The sequence below is a fragment of the Epinephelus lanceolatus genome, chromosome 12, assembly GCF_041903045.1.
Source record: "Epinephelus lanceolatus isolate andai-2023 chromosome 12, ASM4190304v1, whole genome shotgun sequence".
NCBI classification, from domain to species: Eukaryota; Metazoa; Chordata; class Actinopteri; order Perciformes; family Serranidae; genus Epinephelus; species Epinephelus lanceolatus.
Window position 1 is genome coordinate 5,785,052 of NC_135745.1, and position 23,912 is coordinate 5,808,963.

Sequence of the window (23,912 nt, forward strand, 5' to 3'; positions counted from 1 at the left end):
TGATAAATCAGTAGCCTACATTAGGACTCTTCAGCCCAGTCCACATAAGAAAATGTTGGTATTGTATGTTTCTGCGAACATGCGAATATATGTTTCACTGGATCATATCAACGTTTCTAAGGACTTCGTCATGTGGAGGAGAAGGGGATAGTGGTGGACGGGGTGAAACCTAGGCGAGGCACCTGCCATGCTGCAGACCACTGGTCGAGAACAAAAAACAAGAAAACCATTGGTGGTTTAGTGGACTGTTTTTCCAGCCACTTTTTAATCTACCAAACATGAGTGTTTTTCAGTGGCCCATCACTGTTCTTCCAGCAGGGCTAGTGCCACAAAAAGCGATGACCAGCAGTTAACCACACATCATTCTCGGAACCCATCAGCTGTATTCGGCATCTGACTTCCGGCAGACGGCGAATACAGCCTCTGGGGGCAGACCCCCGATTTTTTGGCATTCCGGTTTGATTTTGGGTGGAGGAGGCGAAATGTAAGTAAATATGCTGAACCGTTGCGATGGATTCAGAGTTAGCAGTGACGCCAATTATGTTCCGCCTCATTAGTTCACCGCACGGACCGTTTAACCTGGCAACAACTACAGCCGGCTCAAACGTGATTGATCAATATCACGTGGACTACAAACAGCCTACAACCGGAAACCAGGGCTCTTCCGCTCTTCTTCCAGAGGCAAGATCTCTGGGGTTTGCCTACAGACTCTACATTCACTGAATGTAGAGTCTGTTTATAGAGACTAACCACACATTAACCACAGCTTCATTGAAAAATAAAGAAACATGAAGTTTCGACGTATCTGCTACATAATAACATACAAATGTAACATATCTATAGTTTCAGAAAATTAAAATGGCAACCTTTTTTTCTGGCTATTGGGTTGGACTAATTCAGAGTACTACTGCACATCCCTACAGGGAAATTCTGGGAGGAGGATTAGTCATTCTACAAATAAGTGACTTTTTTTAATAACCAACCTACTGCATAATCACCATCTCAAACACTTGTACAAGTGTGTGATGTAAGTGCAGATTTAGTTGGCCATGTGAAACTCACAGCTCAGCCAGGCAATCAGGGAGCTCAGACATTTGGCACCCAGGCTTTGGCTCCGCACCCTTGGGTGACAGGAGCAAACTACATTCCTCAGTGCAGACAAGTCAATCTGCCGTTTTTCCTATTAATACGTTAAGATAATGTGACCTTATGATATAGGCCAAGTCTTATTATATTATTACAGTAAATCTGTATTGAAAATATGGGAAATTGTTACACTTAAAGACTATTATGGTAACAATAACTGGAAGTTTAAAAAGTTATGTGAGTTTTGAGTTCTACAGGCAAACTGGAAGGCATGGAAATACTTTTGTTTAAATTTACACAACAGTAAATCAGGTATTACAGCAATATAGCCTAGAACAGTTAGTTTCATCCACAAATGAGTCAGCCTTTACCAGGCTTCAGCAACGTGCCTACCAATGTGTGTGTGTGTGTGTGTGTGTGTGTGTGGCCACTGACCGAGCATGTGCAGAGCAGCAGAGGGATTAGCGCTCACTCTGACTCTAGGCGGCTTGGTGCGCGTCCTTAGCTCCGCGACTGTTTGCTGGAATATTCCGGGAAACGGTTTAATTTAGTCATGGAGGGACTTAATGATTTTTGGGAAACTAACGTTATTCACGTAAAACAGAGCCAATAGGCATCAGAGGGAGAGGACATGAATGGTTGGGGTTTTATTTGACTTTGGAGACTTTTTACGCATATGGATGAATGCCTCATCAGATGTGGACATGGCCACGTAGCTCAACAGTTTGTTTGTGAAAGAGTGACTTTATTTAGAGTCGGACGCTTTTAATAACTTCAAGTAATGATAAGCTCGAGGAAACTGAATAATAGACTTGGTTTAAAGATATTTTATGCAGAAATCGTAATTTTTTGGACACATCTCAAGTGGCCTTATAACAGCTAACCAGCAAAAAACAAAACAAAACAAAAAAACAAAAAAAAAAAACAAATCAGTTTTCTATAGACTGGAATAGAGGATTATTTATATCTTTAAACGGAATTATTACAGAAATCAATTGTAAGTGGATCAAATGGCAGAGGAATATGAACAGTCTGGTGCGTCAGAGTTTATTAAAGGTAAGTTACGCATGAATTTATAGTATTTTATAACTGTAAACCTTGTTGTATACAAATATCTGCAACAATCCTGTGAGGTTAAGATGATGTTAGGTGTAATTGGGTAGCATGAACACTGAGATGTCCATTGGAAATAATAATATATATATAATTTTAATATATAAATAATATATATTAATAAGTAATTTACATAAAAAGACATCTGTGTCTAGTACAAAACTTTAACCTGTGGAGTAACCATAGACTCAGAATGAGTGTCTATGGGAATATCACTTTGAGACCTTACGAGAAAAATTACACTGAAGTCACTGCACTATTGAGAACCATGGATTCACGCAGGAATAATACCCAAATACTTTTACTTATGTTGATTCTTGTTGGATGATTCTCTAAAACAGGGGTAAAGCAATGGAAAATTAGTTGGTCCACCAATTTGGCCTGTTTAACAGTGCAGTCGGCAGTTGAAGCAACAGCAGTGGCTGTGACACACAGCTCATGGAGCCAACTAAGGTGCTTTAAAAAACCTTTTTAAAGCCCAACTGCCAGACTTTGCATCAAGAATTGCACTCCCTCAAATCTAAACACATAGACGTAATACAAGTATTTTTAGTCAGTGTGAAATATATTCTCTGAATATATCATTAACACTGATGTCCATGGCAAATAAACATATAAATCTGCTTAGAAATGACAGAAAAAGTAGCTTCCTAGAACTTGACTGAAAATCATCATGTTTTAAATTTGCTTCACTACCAACATAATTCAGTGATAGTCGTCTGTATGTCCATGGGTACATTGCAAACTGATAATAACTAATTTGACCTTTAATGGTGTCACTTTTTCAAAATTACAAACAAATATAGGCTGAAAAATTGGCTCAAGTTGAAGCCCACCAACGCAATTGGTGGAATAAATGTTGGCATTGTAAATTTCTGCAAACCATGGATACGTTACATTTTTAAATTATTATGTCGGCCTAGTGGATAAGTTAAAACTTTGCTTACTTTTAAATTTCAACAACGCTGTAGTTAATGTGTGGTTAGGTTTAGGCACAAAAGCCACTTGGTTATGGTTAGGAAAAGGTCATGTTTGGGCTTAAATTTTTCACTTTTGGTGACACAGTCTCGGCTGAAAATGCAACCAGTGTTTGTGGCACTATACCTGGTGGAAAAACAGCCACAGGTCGCTAAAAAACACCCACTTTGGGCTGGGCTGAGTCAACATCTAACTCACTGATTCTATGACAATAGGGTGTCAATTGTTGAGCACTGATGAAAACAACATTTGGGTTGCCAGGTTGTAAATTTTTCGTGTTCCCAGCCCCATATGTAACCTCAGCACTCCGTGCACTGTGTGACTTGGTCACACAGACTTCTCTGAGAGACTGACATCTTTGCCCACAGTGAAACCAATGTTTAGATTGATTATTTTAACAAACTGTGCCCAGTTTGTCAGAAACAAAACTACAAACATGGCCCCATTTTTATTGGCCTCACTGTTTTAGCCCTTCAGTTTTCAGCTGTCAAAATGACAAATAGTTGCCTTTCACCTTAATTTAACAATTCACTGTTAATACTTCTGTCTCTCTCTACACACAATCCAGTGCTTATTGAAGGACATGGTTTGCTTGATAAAAATTGCGGTTAAGTTTTACTCTGTGTTCCTGACATGAAACCAAAACTGTCTGTGTTCCGCACCTGAACCCACAACACCTATCAATAATGCAGTGTCTACTTGTCTCCCTGTGTGCTGTGTGTGTGTGTGTGTGTGTGTGTGTGTGTGTGTGTGTTCTGTACACCACAGACCGGCTGTACTTTGCCACTCTGCGTGTCAAACCAAAGAATACAGCCAACACACACTACTTCAGCATGGATGAGGAGTTCATATATGAGAGGTAAGCCTCTGTGATAATCAGCTGGATCAAATTAACATCACCCAGTCAGCTCCAGAGATCATGCCGCCATAGAATCCTCCAATCCACCCAATGCAAGGCAGTGTGACAGAAATACATTCATGGCATTTAGCAGGTGCTCTTAACCAGGCCAGGTGACACAGCAGTGCACGAAACAGTGAAGAATTTATAATAAATCTCTACATTAATTATAGATGCCTGATAGAAGATCAGGGGGTATCATTCAAGCACACTGGTATATTGTGATCATTAAATATGTTAGAATTTAGACGTTAGAGTTGTACAGTCTGTAGTCACTGTGCGATGGTGTGAGTAGTGTTGTTAATACTGGCCTTTATCCAGTCACATGTGTTATGAAAGATATATTGTTCTTACTGTAGAAAATTAATGCTTTGTTAAAGGGTAAATTCTACAGTACCTGAATGATCTCAACACACTGTGACATAAGAAACCACATGCATAAAGACAAAACTCAAACAAATGAGGAAAACATCATCCAGACTTTAATGCCACATGTCTGAGAGTATGAGTTGCTGTTGAATTTCTAAAACTCAAAGCATGTTTCCAAAAACATAAGCAAATAAAACCATCTGCAAAGTTATACTCACACTGTGTGTGTATTTTTATAATTTGAGTGAACTGACTTTTTAATAGTTAATAGCTGGAGCAGTAACCACAGTTGTTTTTGGCTTTTTAGTTAAAGGGGCAAAAAGCGAAATTGTTTCACCGCTAGGTTTGCTGTTGTGCACTGCCTGTAGACCAAAACAAAGTGTGTCATGAGCCACACCTCCCTCTACCTCTGCTCTCCACCCCCCACCCCACTCGCCTCGTCTAGCAGTTAGCGATGTCTCAGTCTCTGCTGTGTTTAGCTATTCCCCTGCCTACTTCAATGATGATGGTACCTGTAATAAATGTAATATATTTGCTGAGATGGAGGCGAGGCTCACTGACTAGAAGAGCTGGTAGAAGCGCTCCATAGCTGTTAAGTTACTCTAGTAGCCGGTGGCAGCCGACTCGGCTAGTGCTAACACCGGGAGCTAACGCTAACGTTCCTCCTCTTCTCCGTGAGTGAGAGTGATGTTTTAGCCTAGCGGGCAGCTGGCTCGCGGGCTGCCCACTAGGCTAAAACATCGCTTCAGGTTAAAGTGGGAAGAAGCAGTGGGTTTATCTGGCAGCTGAGTGAAGCTGGGTGAAGTGGAGGCTGCGGAGGAAACACCGGGATGGGTTAATGTCCGGAGCTTGAGCAGCCCGCCAGGCTGCCTGCCAGGCTCGCGGGCTGCCTTCTAGGCTAAAACATCGCTCTCACGGAGTGTTAGCACTAGCCAGGTCAGCTAGAGCCCGTCAGGCTGCCCGCCTGGCTCGCGGGCTGCTCAAGCTCCGGACATTAACCCATCCCGATGTTTCTTCCACAGCCTCCACTTCACCCAGCTTCACTCAGCTGCCCGATAAACCCACTGCTTCTTCCCACTTTAACCTGAAGCGATGTTTTAGCCTAGCGGGCAGCCCGCGAGCCAGCTGCCCGCTAGGCTAAAACATCACTCTCACTCACGGAGAAGAGGAGGAACGTTAGCGTTAGCTCCCGGTGTTAGCACTAGCCGAGGCGGCTGCCACCGGCTACTGGAGTAACTTAACAGCTATGGAGCGCTTCTATCAGCTCTTCTAGTCACTGAGCCTTGCCTCCATCTCAGCAAATATATTACAAAAATGTAGCCTCGCGGGGAGGCTACATTTTACAATGCTAATTGAAAATGTTAGCTGGGCTGCCGGGCTAACTTACTTCACATGAATGCGCAGCCAGACCGGCTTGTAAACAAGGGGCTGGAGATCAACACAGAGAGAGGGTGTGTGAGGTCATGCTATACTCCAGATGAAATTACACCCCTAGTTCTTCACATAGCAATTTTTTAATTCCTTCAATCTAGAAATGATAAATTTCGCTTATTGCTCCTTTAAACTGTTTTTATTGAGTTTTGAGTTGACAGCATATTTGTATGCAGTACACATTGGCAATGAATGTATTGCTAAACATAGGGCAGATGCGCTATATATATATATATATATATATATATACATATACATATATATATGAGTATAAATGTGAGGAAAACCTGCCCTTTCCCATACCCAGTCACCCAACCCTCCACACCATCCCACTTGTACCGATGAGTTCATGTCCTTAGGGGATTATTTTGACAAGGATGACAAAAGAGGTACATACAATATTGCATAATGATCACGGACAGATGATTAAGAAGCAATAAGAGAGAGAAAAGAAAGGAAAAAAAAACACAAAGGGAGACGTAATGTGAACCCCAAGACATTTAATTCCCTTGCTGACAACTCTAAACGGGATGTTTGATTCAGGAATTAAAGAGGCTGTCCGATTGGGAGGAAACATTTCACTTATTTCAAAACTGGTTTTATAAACTGAATGTTTCCCAAATTAAGTTAGAATGGCGGGAGCTAATTTTAATGGGTCAGAGACATACAAGAGAATGTCGTCGGCATATAAGGATATTTTGTGCGTGAGGCTGCCTTGCTCTATGCCATGGAAGTCTTCGGACTGTCTAAGAGTAGTGGCTAGAGGCTCAACAGCAATGGCAAATAATAGAAAGGACAGATTACAGCCCTGATGTGTGCCTCTGGTTTTTGGCTTTTTAGACAAGTGATAAGGTCTTACATTTAATGTGAGGCACAGGGCTCCAGTGGAGATATCCCGTGAAGATGTAAATTGACATGTAATTGTATGGGCAGGTTGAAGAACATACAGGTTGCTTGATTCTGCATCATTCAGATGAGTTGATCATCTGTAAACCAGGTTGTTGCAATAATCCAATTTGGCATTGATGACAATCATAACTTCTAGACGATGATTCATGCTGTTACTCTCATTAGTGTTGTAGACATGATATTTAACAGACCACTGGCGATTGGGCTCTCTGCTATGACAATGTCTCCAATGTAAAACGGTTAGAATTTCTGTGCTTGCAAAAAGTAACATCACCCTACATGGTACACTAGTATGTGTAAATGTATCTACTTATGTCGAAGCAGGCTTATAAGGAAATTCTCATTGGTCATTTGAATTCCAGCCTGTGTCTGAAGCCCATTCATTCCCATACATGTTGAGCCAGTGGTTATGATCCCATTGTAAGATATAGGTCAAGATGAGATCAGTGGCTGTGCCCTCATGATGGAAGGGGATTTAGGACAAACACTGGATGACACCATACAGACTGGATGCTTAATCATTACAATCTACCACAGTAGATAGTGATTGACATGACACTTTAGCCATACTCTTTGTTTTTAAAGCTCACAGGTCCTTGCTGTCTGTTATAGCATTTCAGTGCACTTAATAGTCCAGTAGGCTTTAGGGTTGTTTGTAAGGTATTAAAGTGTGAAGACATTCAGTCCAACATTGACATTTTAGAGGGAGAACCATGGAAAATGGACTGTACCTACATGAAAACACATGGATTGTATTTCATGAAAGCACAGTGTAATTCATTGTTTCAGCTCATACAGTATGTGTACTTAGAGTTAGTAAGGCAGCAGCTCATTATGCAATAAGTGACTGAGGTGCACACAGCGCTGGAATTCATCTAAGAAAGGAAAGGAATAAAATATGACAAGACGTGTAGGCTTGGGCAGTATCTAATTGTTCATACCTTCATACCTTCCTGGAATTTCACGGGGTATATGGTATATGATGGTATTTGTGTGTGGCTCTACATCGTCTCCTGGGACTGGCAAATTTGCTACATTTACCAAGCTCTACAACCAACCAACACAAAGGAAACCTGCAAAAAGTTTAAAAAAGTATCTTTTTTATCTTTATCTACTTTCTTTATTAAACAGAGAAATACAACCATAGACTTTATGGATTCAAGTTTCTCTCTTTCACAGAACTATGCCAGGCTTAGCTGCCTCGTTAACTCAGGGTAAAACCCTCTTCATTCAAACATGACAGAAACAAAATAAAACTCACCACAACTGTCTTGGATGGTCGTGTTAGTCCTTAAGTTAGTTAGTCCATTGTTGCAACAATCACCAACTCTGGTTTGGTCGAAATAAACCTTAAATTCACAGTTAGATGTGAAAATAAACTGTTTTCCTTGTGGGCTCTCTGCCCTATTTAGGGATGCACAATAATATCGGCATGTCATTGGTATCGGCCAATATCAGCTTTAAAATGAACTATTAGAATCAGCCAACATGCTTTTTCTTAATTTGCACAATGAATGAATATTACATACACTGAAAAGCATTCTATTTCATGTCTCCATCTGCTGGTGGACCATCATGATAACAGTATGCATGCATCATATGACGTTAATTCCACTACAGAAGAGACTTAAAATTAGGTAGGGAAAAAAAGTGGATATATCCAAATCGATTAACGGTCAAATGAGTTGTTACCTATAGGCATATTGGATATCGGCAAAAAATCCAATATTGTGCATCCCTAGTCCTCTGGGCTGTTTACAGTCAGTCCTTTTAATCTCTACGACTCGCAGTCAGCTCAGCTGCCTCTTGCACCACACTGACCTCTGGAGATGTGTGATGTGGGCTAAATGCAAAAAAATCCTCGGTACAGCCTCTCCAGCACAAGATGTAATAGAAAGATGAATGTCTGTATTTTTGACAGTATTAAAAATTATACCATCAGGATTTTTAAATACCCTGGTATACCGTAATACCAAGATATCGCCTAAGCCTAGATTTATGTCAGATTGTCAACATTCTAATCTGGACTCATTATGGCCAGGTATGAAGAACAGGGCCCTGGTTATCTGTTTACTTTAATCTCAATAGTCTTTGAATCAGATCCCTCCTGATGAAAGTTAGGCCTGCCCTACAAACACCAATCTCACTGAATGAGTGATGAAGTTACAACATTGGTCCAGTATTGGAGTTTTCCCAGTGGCTGTTGCTCTTTCAAAATGAATAGGTACAACAGTTTTTCAGCTGGTAACGTCTTTACCACCACAACTAAAACAAACTAACAAAAAAAAAAGTAAAATATAGAAAACATGTTAAGGAAAATATGTAAACTTATGTAGCCTAAATTAACATGATTGCATAGGTGCAGTTAAGGTGTCTGTGGTCACTAGCTTAAACTTAAAAAAAAAACCCTGAATTTATTAAATTAAAGCAGTCCTCAGGTATTTGACTCAAATTTAGCTTAATCTTGTCAAATTTATCTCCGTGCTTTCTAGCAGCTCTACACAGCTATTGCAGAGAGCACTATATCCCTTTAAATAAATTTAGTTAGTTTGTCTAAAAACAGTCTTTTTTTTCATTCAAACAGTCAGATATTCTATGTAAGAATATCAGTCAACCTTAACAAAGCCTAACGTGTAATTAATGTCAAAATGTAGAATATAAACTCCTCTTCACGACATTTAACACTCCAAATTCCCAATTCCCAAGAAATATTACTGAAGTGTACTCATGGTAGCCCTGATGGCTTTTATTGTCGACCAGTCTCCTGTTCTTGGACTGACATTAAAATGCAGAAAACACAAAATCATTTGCCAAGTTTGAAAAGAAAAGGCAACGATGCAAAGTCTGTTTATTACATATTACTCAACTTCCAATGTTGAAAAGAGATCATTGTGATGTGTGAGAACAGTAATAGTGTCTGAGCTTTATTCTGAGAAGTTTAACACACACACGCACGCACGCACACACGCACGCACACACACACACACACACCTGAGAAGCCATGTCTGATGAGCCTTCCTTTAAACATGAACAATAGGAAATGTGGGATAGGGTCTATACTTGAGATACTTGAGATGTGTGGGGCTGTTATACATGAAGTTACATGCAGCCGAAATCGCCAAAACAGCAGAGGTTGACCAAGCAGCGGTGCTGTCCAAAATATTTTTGGTACCTCAAGTTGCTCACGTCGCTCATGACGTCATACATTCGAATGTTCGATCGTTCTTGTCAATTTAAAGGAGCTGCAAAACAGGTTACTGGCTGGAGCACAGTGCCTTTGCCGGCTCCCCAGCCCCAAAAGCTAGGCTAAATGAGTAAAGAAATTTGGTCAATGAAAACAGAACACAACTACTAAATTGGCCTACATTAAACACTGGGAAAATATGTGTAGATGCTATGCTGCCATCACAGAAATGTCAATTCAAGCGTTTACACGAATAGGCTACAGATAGTTGCATGTTTGGTCAGTGAAAACAGAACTACTAAATTGGCCTACATTAAAGACTGGGAAAATATGTCTCTGCCTTGATGCCATCACAGAAATGTGATGTCACATTTTCACAGACTAAACGGTTGGCAGACCACGAAATCGTCACAGTCATGAAACAAGGGAGATTAGCATGCTGGGCATTATATTAGCATGGATGTATTCACCCCTAGTTTAAAAAATTCTTTCTCAATATCAACTCACCAGGCAAACCAACTACTCAGGACATGGCTTCCCACACCTGTTCCTTTTGATTTTGGTCCCTTTATATAAACAGGCTCGAATCATACAGGTCTCTGTGTCCAGCTACAGCAGTGATTAGCTTCTCTCTCATTTTGAAGTAGGAACGAATGTGTGGTAGGAACTAAAATTTCCGAGGATGTTCTCTGGGTTCCACAGAAGCGATGGACATCTACTTTTCGATTGGTGACCTGTCATTTGCAGCCGAAATGCGTCATAGCTAATTTGCATAAAGTTCACGACTCCCCAACTCACCGGTGCCCATTAAAAATGAATTGAATTGGTCGCCTTTGCAGCTTTTGCAGCTCTTGGTGTGCACGTACAGTTAAGGTGCACTGGAGGGCAGATGTACAGTGCATGATACATTCATCTATTTGTCTGTGTTGCAGTTTCTATGCAGATTTTGGGCCCCTCAACCTGGCCATGCTGTACAGATACTGCTGCAAAGTCAATAAGAAGCTCAAGGTAATGGAGACAGAGCTCTGCACTTAAACTACAGATTAGAATTCATCACATAATGGAGATTTAGGAGAGTTTACCCTCTTTCTCAGGCTGACATAAAGTTCTGTGGTGTACATTCATAATTTACACTGTGTGGAAATTGAGCAGTTAAATCACTTGTGTTGTTGAGTTGTTGCTTCTGATCATTCATTTGTAACTGTTTTTTTGTCCCTTCAGTCTTTCACGATGTCTAGAAAGAAACTGGTCCACTACACCAGTTATGACCAGAAGAAGAGAGCAAATGCTGCTCTTCTCATCGGTGCCTATGCTGTAAATATCCATTTCTTTGTCCATTATCCTCCTATTTATCCGTGCACTGTATCTGTCTGTCCATTATTAATAACACAGTATAACCTCTTCTCTACAGGTAATCTACTTAAAAAGAAGCCCAGAAGAAGCCTACAGGACTCTGATCTCAGGAAACAACATAGGCTACTTGCCATTCAGGTGGGCCTCAGAACCGGCCAGCATAATCATGTTCATCCTATGATAATCACATTTTATTTTGAACCCAAATATTTACCACTATTTATCAAAAACAATTATCAGAACAAAGTATTTATTGTGTAGACTCACAAACACGCACACTGGCTAATGTTGCTAACACTAGCTAGCAGGGGTGTAAATCACCAGTTTCATCACAATACGATATTATCATTGATGTTTTCACTTTGCATCGATGATATTGGATCGTTATCTGGATCAATGGATCGTTACACCCTACTAGCTAGTAGCCCTTTTTATACAGAGATCATTCTACAGAGCCACTACAAAGTCCCTTCTTTATGTCCCCTTTGCATTTTTACATAGAACCAAACAAGGCAGCCTCATGTTGATCCAGTGTGTGATTTTAGACAGCATGTCGGTATCACAGAAGCAAAGAGACGAAATTGCCATGACATGTAACACAACAGCGTCAGCCTCTAGTGTGACATCAACAAATACTTCGCCAGTGCTTTATGAACAATAACAATGGCATTAGCATGGCAAATACAATCATTTACCATCCCTATGATATAGGCTAGTGGTTGATCTCATCCTCTGATTGGAGGGTAAGGAGCTCCCTGACCCTATTGTTGTTGCGGAGCTGTTACTATCTCCGATGCCAGTTTAAAGGCAAGATGACTTTGTCCACCAGTTCCACAATTGTACCTTTTATACAGACCACCTCAAAGAGGCAGTGTAAAAGGGGCTAGTGTTAGCAACTAGATCTTTGCAATCATGCATTACAAAGGCATCATTTCTCACCAGTGAAAATGGATAGTGTAGATAGTCACGTAAATCTAAGCAGACAGCAACATATGCAATCACTACTAGTAAACGGACCTTTGTGTGTTTAAATGTTTGTGTGTGTGTGTGTGACACAGGGATGCTGCAGTGGGAGAGTGCTCCTTCAACCTTACTGTTCTCGACTGCTTACAAGGAATACGCAAGGTAAACAACAGCAGGTCATGAGAAAATTACATCACAGTGTCAGACTACATATAAAAATTTTAGAAAACTGCTAAGTTAACCATCCTCTCTCTCTCTCTCTCTCTCTCTCTCTGTCTCTCTCTCGTCTAGGCATTACAGCATGGTTTCTTTGACTTTGAAAGTTTTGATGTGGAGGAATATGAACATTATGAGGTGAGGGCACATACATATACACACACACTGATAATATGTGCATAAGAAATGTTTTTACTTACTTTTTACTACTGGACACAAAATAATGGCGCATGTAAAATTACAGTTGGGTTCATTTGTTTGTTTTTACCACCGTGCATGTGTTAGTTAATCAGAATAATTCTAAACTGACCTGCAGGCCAGTCTGCCATTTTATTTGATCTTCATTATTATTATTATTATTATAAACATGCATTGCTTTTATTGTTTTTATTGTATAAACTCTTATAAGTATGTTTTTATGCCTCCACGCTGGCGACTACGACGGAGTATTAGGGCCACATTGAAGAAAAAAAAGTCGAAACCGGTGTTTTTACTGTAGGCTATGTGTCCGGGGTCCTTCGCCTGTGGAACAAGTAACGTGACCACTAACTTGTCCCCAAACCAGCGCATGTTTCTGTGAGGCCTATGTGTTTCACTAACGTTCTATATGTATTATGAAGGATGTCAGACTGGCCAATCGGAGGCAGAGTTGGGCCCGGAGTTTCGACTGACACAGAACCGGCACGGTGCCGGTTCCCGAACCTAATTAAGTAGGCTACTTACAACGGCATGAAAGACAATCTGATATTCTGTTTGTTGTTGGTCATTTCCTTAAAAACTACGACTTTATTCTCGTAATATTATGACTTTAATCTCATTAAATTACGACTTTAATCTCATAATATTTCGACATTTTTTCTTGTAATATTACGACTTTATTCTCGAAATATTAAGACTTTAATCTCATAATATTTCGACTTTATTCTCGTAATATTTCGACTTTATTCTCGAAATCTCCAATTTTTTTTCTTCAATGTGGCCCTAATACTCCGTCGTAGGCGACAGCCATGGCCAGAAGGATTATATTTTGGGGTTTTCTGTCCTTTCATCCGTCCCTCATTTAAGTGAACATGATATGTTAAGAATGCCTTAAGGGAATTTCTTAAAATTTGGCACAAACCTCCACTTGGACTTAACAGTGAACTGATTACATTTTGGTGGTCAAAGGTCAAGGTCACTGTGATCTTGAATCTGTATGATTTTTTTTTTTAAAAATTGATATCTTAAGAACACCTTGAGGTCATTTCTTAAAATTTGGCACAAACGTTCCACTGGACTCAAGAATAAACTGATTAGAATCTGGTGGTTGAAGGTCAAAGGTCAATGTGATTGTGACCCCACAAAACATGTTTTTGGCTATAACATAAAAATTCATTCGCCAAACATGACAAAATTTAAGATAAATGTCTAATCGGATAAAATACTGAAGGGATGACATTTTATATCCAAAAGGTCAACTTCACTGTGACACCACATAGTTCTGCAAAAACACTTTTCTGGGCATTATTCAATGTCATATCTTAGGACAGAAGGGGAGACATTTGGTCAAATTCTGAATTGGTGACACTAATCTTGGGTGTCCACATTGAAACTGAGGAGAATAAACAGATCTTCTGTGCTACCCAGGGGGAAGATGTGTGTGAAGCATCCATGTTATCACAGATATGGATGTTAACTGTAGGTGCAACTTGATTGGTTCACAGAGACAGACAACCGTGAAGCAATAATTCTATTTCATCATTTTCATTTCTATTTCTCATTATCATCAGTGTTCCTTCGAATATGCTTTTGTGTCTTATCACTTGTTTAATTTAGTCTTTCTTTACGTCTTGCCTTCGTCTGGCATTACTCTATGGCTTCTATCATTATATTGCTTCTGCGTTACATTGCTCTCTCTCTGGTTTTGCAAAGCACATTGTAAACTCTATTTTTAAAGGTGCTATATAAATAAAGCTATTTTTATTACTCTTAATATTATAAGTTGCTAACTTTGTTAGCACATCATGTGCATCAATCTACATACCATGTATTATGCATGCGGCTGCATGTAGCGGACTGTTACCCTTGGACTGTGATGGTTCGCTATGAATACGTGAACCGTTACAGCACTATTACTGATCTATTACAGTAATATGTAAATGGTACTTTGATGTTGTTGTTGGTCAAGGTGGAGCTAATTCTAACAACTTAATAAACTGTTTCATCTATAACAGCGTCTCATATTTTATAAACTGATTCTATGTTTTATATGTAAATCTGAAAAGTCAGAAAAACTGTAGTAGAGCTAAAATTACCAGTAGTAATATTTCCCTCTGAAATGTAGCATAAAGTAGCATAAAATGGAAATACTCATGTAAAGTTCAAGTATCTCAAATTTGTACTGAAGCACTGTACTTAAGTAAATCACTTAGTTACATTTCATCACTGTTTTTAGGATTAATATAAATAAATAATATATAATGAAGATAATAACATGATAAAATTAGTTGTTTTTACAGTGAGAACTAGAAGGTTGGAATTGAAGAAAAATCTGCTAGGTTTGTTCTACTGACCACAAAAAGCAAGAGAGCTCTGTTTTTCTAGCATAGACAAAGCTAAAGAGTTTCTGGCACAGTCGAATAAAAGAGGGGAATGACAATTTCCAGTGTATTTATCCTCTAGGCAAAGGCAAACATTTATTTTCTTACCTGTTATGTTACACATACCAAGTGTACCTCAGTCACACACACTGCATCTCCTTCTTCGCTTTTTTTGTGTGTTTTCAGCGAGTAGAAAACGGGGATATGAACTGGATCATTCCAGGGAAAATTCTGGCATTCAGCAGTCCTCACCCTCGCAGTAAGATAGAAAATGGTGAGTTAGATTTTATCTAAAACCTTTCCTCCAAACCACTGGATTTAAAATGATTTCCCAAGGGTCCACTCTGGGTTTGTAAGGTCCCAAGAAAAATAGAGCCATATTTGTTTGAATTCATTCATTTGAACTCAGTATGAGAATGTCATAGGAAGGTTTATGAGGATTAAAAGTCCTAATTTTTACCACTGTTGATTTATTGGTTGCTATATTAGTTAGGTAAAGAGTATTTAACCAAAACGTCTCATACTATTACTTAAAACTACTATTAATCAGTGTTAACAAATCCAAATGATTTTTTTCCCAGGTTATCCTCTGCACGCACCAGAGGCGTATTTTACATACTTTCACCAAAATGATGTCACAGCCGTAGTCCGTTTAAACAGGAAGTTATATGACGGCAGGAGGTTTGAGGATGCAGGAATTGAGCATCATGACCTTTTTTTCCTGGATGGGACCACACCCTCTGACCTCATCGTCAGGCGCTTCCTGCATGTGTGTGAAAGTACTGAAGGAGCTGTGGCTGTGCACTGTAAAGGTAGGAGTGGATTTGTGTGTGCATTGACTTTTTGTTTTTGGTCACAGTGCATACATACCATATGTAGAGAGTAGCGTATTGTTAAACTTAATATTTATCTGTTTTCAAACCTGTATATCCTAATCTTCTCTTTTTAAACATTTCATTCAATCACAGCTGGCCTGGGCCGTACAGGCACTCTGATTGGCTGCTACCTGATGAAGCACTTTCGGTTCACTGCAGCTGAGGCCATCGCATGGATCAGAATTTGCCGACCTGGATCCATCATTGGTCCCCAGCAGAACTTCTTAGAGGAGTGAGTTTCAGTCTCAGTTGTGGCTCCACAATATGAACAACTCTCACTTGTTTTCTATTTGGTGAGATGACTTGAGGATAATTATGGAGATAATGGATAATATTTTGAGATTAAAAGATAAGACTAGTAAATTTTTATACTATGTTTTATTGTCACAAATCCCATTGTCGTGATGGTGAATGTGAGCAGCAAAGGAAGGAGGACTCAAACGCAGACAGTCGAGGCACATAAATAGCCTGAAAAACGCCAGACCAAACTACCAATGTGATTGTCTGGAACCTCTCAGTTCATTTGTGATTTCCAAGGGGTGTTAATTAATGGTCGTAGGCTAAAATGTCTCTGGACACAAAAAAACAGACAAAGGACACCTCCTCTGGACACATTTGATAGATCTATAACCAATCAGAGCAACACAACATGGGACTTTGCGTGAGTGATGGACCAGTATAAACAGAGTACACCTATGTGATGAGAACTGGAAAAAAAAGATATTTTATTAGAAAAATAATCCACTCACAGTTAATTTGCTCCCATTATTATAAATGCAACATTTGGGTCAGATAGACCTCGTCAGTCATTAACGAGGCCACTTTTCCACCCTTTACTCCAGCAGCAGAGACAGTCGGACATTACTTTAAAGTTTTGTATGTGATATATTCAGAGTAGTTTCATCATCCAATTAAATAACAGAAAATACTGTATATACTCTATTAATGTCACATATAGCCTGGTGATACTATTACATGTAATTTAAGTCTTGCCTGATGGTAAATTTTTGGATGTACTTTCAATGTTTCTACATTTTCCACTATAATATTACATATCATAGTATCATTTACATCCCACGCAACTGACATTGTACTGTCTCGCAGTCACAGACACCCTTAGTACCATTTCATCTCATATCATATGAAGCAGCCTACTTCATTCATGGTTCTGATGATGTCACTCATAATTAACACCCCCACCTCTTTCACATTAACGCCCTTGTGGCTGGATAGGAAAACCCAGAGTTGACTGAATTAGTTGATAACCAGCTTTGTAGTAGAAGTAGTGTGACAGATTAGTCAAGCCAGACAACGAAAAGATATCCAGGGTAAGTTGAACTGGATTCGTAGTACAGGCCTTTGGTCAGCTGGGAATCTGTTTGACGACTTGTCTGTCAGAGAAAACAAAACATGAGTTCACAAATGTATCTGTTTTTTGGGCCCAGACAGGGACAGTGGAATGATTTATTGGGGGGATGCAAAAAACATACAGGATCACAAGGTAAAGATTCTAAAGTCCAAGAAACAGGCAGGCAGGTGGGGTTCCAGGAGACGGGTAATAGATTGCAAACACAATGAACTGACAGGTATACGTTGTGACTTAAGAGGGAAGTGGGAACAGTTGTGTAAGTGGAAGGGGACATCAGGTGATGGAAAGAAAGTCTGAGTCCATCTAGTGGATGGTTTGAGGATGGCAGATTTGGGGAGAGAGGAGAGGACATGGCCTGAGGGAAGTGAGCAGGGGCTGGAGACAGGGACAGAGAGTAAGGCCAGGTGAAACAACCAGTTAAGTAGAAAGTCCTCATTAGCATTATCCCACAGCTCCACTGTTCCTTAGTACATCCTCAAAGAGCTGCTAGCATGACTGTAGACTTACTTCTGATCAGTGTTAAATCTTGTTTAGCTTACAACAAATGAGCTAAGTGTGTTATTTTCAAGAATTTTCTTCAATGAGATTACTTTGCTTAATACTACTAAAATGAAGTAGGAGACACTTGTGCATTTCATTTTTGTCATCACTTATTATGCCCAGAAAAGACTTTCTACCAGTACGTATGACTTAAGAATTTCACCGTCTCATTGTACAGTGTTGTCTGTTCCTTGTGTGTGTGTGTGTGTGTGTGTAGGAAACAGCACAGTTTATGGGTCCAGGGTGACGTCCATCGCTCCAAACAGAAGATCCTTCAGCAGAGACTGAGCCGACGGCAGCAGCTACAGCAACAGCGTCAACAGCAGCAGCTTCACAGCCCCGACTCTGAGGGGGGGAAACAGGAAGCCATGTCCCACCTACTCTCAAGCATGGATGACCTGTCAATTAAGACCACCCTCTGCAAATCATACAGTTTGGATGAGGTGAGGGGCAGAATGAGGATTACATCATTTAAAACTATTTCCAGTGTTACCTCTATGGAGAATGTACATTTTCATACAATTCAATTTCAAAAAATCTTTTCTTTTCTTTTCTTTTCCTCTCTCTCTCTCTCTCTCTCTCTCTCTCTCTCTCTCTCTCTCTCTCTCTCTCTCTCTCTCTCTCTCTCTGTATATAGAATAACTGTCAGGAAGGCAGTCTGACTCAGGGAGACAAACTCAGAGCACTGAAGGGAAAACGACCACCAAGATCAGCCTCCTCATCCTCAAGGTACAACGTGATTCGAGCTCAGTTAACGTAAGGGTTATGGTTGGGGTTATGCCTTTTATGCCTGTTATGACATTTAGGCCACGTTCAGACTGCAGGCAGTTCAGATTGGTTTCTTAAACCAGATCTTTATGACAGATGCATGTGATCAGTTTGGATTTGTGGGTCCACATCACCAGCCTATTTGCATGGGTTCTTATTATAACAATGTAGGCGTCTGGCCACATGGCTTTCCAACACGAAAGCATTAGAAATGGGGGGTCCATGACTTTGCACTCTGACAATTGAGCTCACAAGTCGCTGGGAGCAGGGATTCTGCTTAGCACTGCTGATACTCTAGATATGACTACGTTGCCTGGATCCAGTTAAAAATCTCATTACAAGTAGTTTTCGGCTGTCTGGACTTTCTCAAATCATCTGGATACAATCTGGATATGCCAAAATGAGATCTGGGCTGGCAGTCTGAACAAGACCTCAGAAAATACACTTTCACACTTTCTTGTGACAGATGTAAGTTAAATATGCTAATTAGTATATTTAATTACACTAAATGAGATACATTGTTAGCTTAGCTTAGCTCAAAGACTGGAAACAGCGAAACGTGTTATATTTTGTTTGTTTGTGCAGATTAAACAACAAGATATAAGGTACTAATTATTAATCAATCAATCAATCAATCAATCAATCTTCACCCTGACCTTCACCCAGGCAACATATGTCACGTGACATACTTGTAACCACTGCGGGTGTGTAGAGCTTTCAAGGATCTTTAACCTTTCAAATGTTTTGTTTCAACACATATACAGTTCATTCATGTTTTCTATCAATGGAACATAAAGTTATACTTTTATTGTGTTTCCATTAGTCAATTGATCTGAGTTGTTTCTTTGCGCATCATGAATTTCTTGACATTTTTCACTCATTCGCTGTACATGCTGTTCCTGTTTGTTAAATTTTCACATCAAATCTTTGTATTATGCTGATATAATTGTTAGTTACATTCGATTTAATGGTTTGGAAACATATAATCAGTTGATTGTCCTTTTTGTTTCGTAGGTTAAACCTGTCCAAGGCCTCTCAATGCTCCATTCTCCCACCCCCTAAGTCCCCGAAAGTTCCCCTCTCCTTCTCCTCCTCTTCCTCCTCTTCTAAGAGGCTGTTAAGAAGCTCGTCCTCCTCCGCCACGCAAATCAAAAGGTGAGTGTTCATGTTCTTGTCCTGTTTAAAATACACTTTTTGAATACAGTGGATCAAAACTAAATGGCACCAACAGGTTAATAAGCTGACACAGGTAACTATGTGACTCTGTGACACCACTATTGTGCAAACATTAAGGAGAGAGCCTCAGTGGCATGAATCAATCAAAGGAAAGAATTATAAAGCAAACTCCTCTCTCTCTTCTACTGTCTCCCCAGTCCATTCAGCCTCAGTCTGTTCAGCACCAGGCCTTCTGTCATTCACTGACTTCACAGTTTGGACCTTTCCATTCTGCTCACAGTTGACTGAGGAGGACATCAAAACTGGACTACCAACATGCTGCTGTTGTCTAGGCCTTAAACATTTTTTCACCTTTGACAAATGTTTTAATTATTTGTCTTATAAAGTACCTGCACGGACTCACAGAATACAGAGGTCTGTAGAGTCAACTCAAAGTAGGGAAACACATATTTCTTTAACACTGGCACCCAAAACACATCTCCAATCTCCAGTAGATAAAAGCAAATGGTATGTTGGAAGATAAAACACACAAAATTGCGGAAAAATAATGTAATTTCACATACATGTATTAAATAATGATGAACAAACTTTAATTAGTAAACAGGTTTATTATTGACAAATCTACGTACAGTACTAGTAGGCTGAAAACATCTGCAAGTACTCAAGTACAAGTAGTAACAAAACAATGTACATGTACCATTTCAAGTAAAAGTCCTGCTTTCAAAAGCCTACGAAGTATTAGTACAGATGTATCATTAGCAAAGTGTACTTTAAGTAACAAACTGCTCATTATGGTGAATGGCCCCAATCAGAGTTTTATATATTTTATAGTATCATTATCCCTCATGTTTTGACTGCTTAACAGTATTTTACTCTTGCAGTTGGTTGAAGCGGAGCTGATTTCAGCAACTTTATAAAGAGGTGGACTGTTTAATCTGCAAAAACCTCAACATTGTGAAGACTTTTTCTGGCAGTGATAATTGGTATGGGTGCAAAAATACTTGTAAAAGTACTTGCAAAGAGTTATAAAGACATAAAATAGACTATAAATATAATGTTGTTTTCCTCCAGAGGATATTCATTTACAGGCTGTTGAATAAAAAGAAATACCAACTTTGGATGGTACCATCACCATACTGAGAACAATGCTGCTGTAAGCACCTCTCAATAATTAACATACTTTACAACTGAGTTTTAGCATGTGACAGAGAGACGATTTTGGTGTCAAGTCTCAGGTGAAGTTTTAGAGTCCTCACATCACTTGCGGAGATCCGAGGGGAGAAGGGGTAGCAACACAACTCCACCTAATGGAGGCTTATGGTGCCCCAGATTAAAACGTCCAACAACACATAATTGAAACCACAAAATATCTCCATTCTGCTCGTCCATAGTGATCCAAGTGTCCTGAAGCCCTGACATAAAAAGTTGTTTGGAAAAACATCATTTGATCTCTGTTTTTAGCCTCATTGTAGCCTGTAGCTCTGCCTCTGCCTCTCTGTGCACCGTGCTCACGTGTGCTCGCTTGCGCATGAGACCAGCAAAAGAATGTGAACACACATGAACGCTGTGCCAATGTTTCGCGCAAGCGCGCACACATGAGTGCGGTGCACAGAGAGGCAGTTAGAGCTGCAGGCTGCAATGAGGCTAAAAACAGAGTTCAAGTGACGTTTGGATCGCTACGGTCGAGCAGTATGGAGATACTTTGTGGTTTCAATTATGTGTTGTTGGACGTTTTAATCTGGGGTGCCATCAGCCTCCATTAGGTGGAGTTGTGTTGCTACCCCCTCTCCCCTCAGATCTCCGCAAGTGATGTGAGGACTCTAAAACTTCACTTGAGCCTCCCTCGGCATATGGGTGAGTAGATAATGGCTGAATTTTCATTTTTGGGTGCACTATCCCTTTAATGTATCACTGTTCAAACAATGTAGAAGTTGTGCCAGTGGAGGAGTGGAAACAACGCCATATGACTCTTAACTGCAACTGCACTTTATTATTAGAACCATATTAAACTAAATGCTTTGACATCATTATTAGTAAGGGTTTGTTTTATATCGAGCAAGAAACACTGAGTATCAACAGTTACAGTTACATATAGGTCAAATTTATCAAGCACAATAAGGCACAGAAAAGGATCACAGGGGTTCAAATCACAAAAACTATTATAAAATATTTGGAAAGTATTTTTAGTTGCGAAGAATAATTTTGGCAGCAGGTCATTCATGCAAGCCATTCATAATAAAGGGAAATTGTTCTGTTTGTCTGTCAAGCTGTGTTAAAACATTTTTCTTTCTTCAGAGAAAATGTATGTATTGAGAATTTTTGTGTTTGCTTGTTGCAACATGCTGAAATGCTGTTTGGTTTTGAAAGTGTGCAGCTACGATTATGTGTGACTGTCATTGCCGGTGTTATTTTAGGAATGTATTCTTAAATCACTGGTTGTTTCAAAAGAAAGAAAAATAGTAATTTGAGATATACAACTGAATAATATAGGTGTGTTTAGCGTTGCTGCAGAGATTGTTATTTTTAAAATGAAGAATAAAGTTTGCTGATGCTGAGAAAATGATTCATATTTCCTTTGATTATGCATGTGTGTAATCATCATAGAAGTAGAGATATTGATATTTTGTAATGCTGGAATTATTTATCAAAGAGTTGATTATAATGCAGTGTAGTGATTAACTCAAGATCTCACACACAACTTAAAACTATTTGAAAATTTGGGTCAGTGAGTAAAGTCCACCCTCTACAATAAAATACCAGTGAACTTTTATTTGGAAGCACATACATTAAACATCTGTTCTTCAATTTCTGATTAATTCTGGCAGGTTTTCTTTATTCAGTTATTAAGCACTGATGAAAACAATTATTGTGAATATTAACTCCAAGATCCCTCTGGTTGATAATGTTGTGTCAGTTAAATCCAATGACATCATTATTTAATCTCTTGTTTAAGTACACAAAGCTGGTGCTGTAGTGCCAGTCACAGGTAACAATCAGCTGCTGAGAGAGCTATTGTAAGGAGAACTGTCACACACACTGTGTCCAAACAATGAGCACAACTCTTTAGCTGTCTTCTGGTTGTCTATTGTAAACACTCACACAAAACAGTCTTTACCTCACAAGATGTTGAGATATTGTGGAAAAAAAGTTTACAAAAAAGAGCTCCTTTGTGAAATTTGTCTGCTTTGCTAAATGACAAAAGAGGAAGATTTTTTTTCAGTGTTCCTCAAAGTATGACATCGTAAAACATTTTCTGCAATCAGTTCCATCATTAACAACACTCGTACTAAAACACTTGATATCCAGTCTTACTGAGAAAGCAGTATGCAATCGAATGTTTGAAAAGTGATAAGAAAAATGACTGCCTCTGAATGAAATTTGGATTACGTCCAGAAATTCAAAGGACCCTATTTAAATGATCTATAGTGCATGTTCTAAATTGAATGGTGCAAGTGCATTAAGGCGTGTCTTACTTCTGCTAGTTCAAATGCACATAGTCTGGGCGCAAAGTAAGGTGCAAGGGGCAAAGGGGTTGTATTTAGTTCCTTAATTAATCACAGGTGGATTTTGGGGTAACATATTCAACCAGTCACAGAGTAATCTCCTATATCCTTTACAAGCAAGGTACAAATGCTATTTACATGGTAGATTTGGCAAACTGGAGCAGTGAGTGGTCTTCTGCTGAGTGAGAGCAGTATTGTTAATGCAGCTAATACCGTGGGACATTTAGAAACTCGCCAGAGGAAACAGAACTTAACTTTTAGCTTTTTAAACAATCAATAAAGTTACGCTGCTCCTCCTGCGTAAATGCACACAGCCTCTCTCAATGTGGAGTCAGACAGCAGCTATGCAGCTTTGCTCCGATCTCTACTATGTTAACCCTTTTACATAAAGTCATTATTTGTCTTTATGATGTATTATTTCACCCACCGGGAACCCATCCACATGTTCCTGTGTGCCTAATAAGCAGACTGTACAAGCATTTTAAAGCCATCTTTGTAGGCACATCTCAGTATCTGAATAATAATAATGATGCGCCCTTTAAATAACAGGAAAACTCTGGGACATTCTGATTTCTGAGCATATTTTGTAGGGTCAATGGTGC

General features: G+C 39.5%; 1 protein-coding gene across 1 annotated transcript; it reads left to right on the forward strand.

The window, feature by feature from the left end:
- The first annotated feature begins 1,512 nt into the window (after positions 1–1,512).
- LOC117271715 (dual specificity protein phosphatase CDC14AB) lies at positions 1,513–22,367 on the forward strand. Its single transcript, XM_033650065.2, has 14 exons — positions 1,513–2,142; positions 3,946–4,036; positions 10,901–10,976; positions 11,190–11,282; positions 11,380–11,459; positions 12,380–12,446; positions 12,576–12,638; positions 15,266–15,353; positions 15,661–15,891; positions 16,048–16,186; positions 18,081–18,306; positions 18,501–18,592; positions 19,646–19,786; positions 20,005–22,367. The coding sequence occupies exons 1-14, from the start codon at positions 2,097–2,099 to the stop codon at positions 20,051–20,053; spliced, it is 1,482 nt and encodes a 493-aa protein (XP_033505956.2). The 5' UTR covers positions 1,513–2,096; the 3' UTR covers positions 20,054–22,367.
- Positions 22,368–23,912: the final 1,545 nt, after the last annotated feature.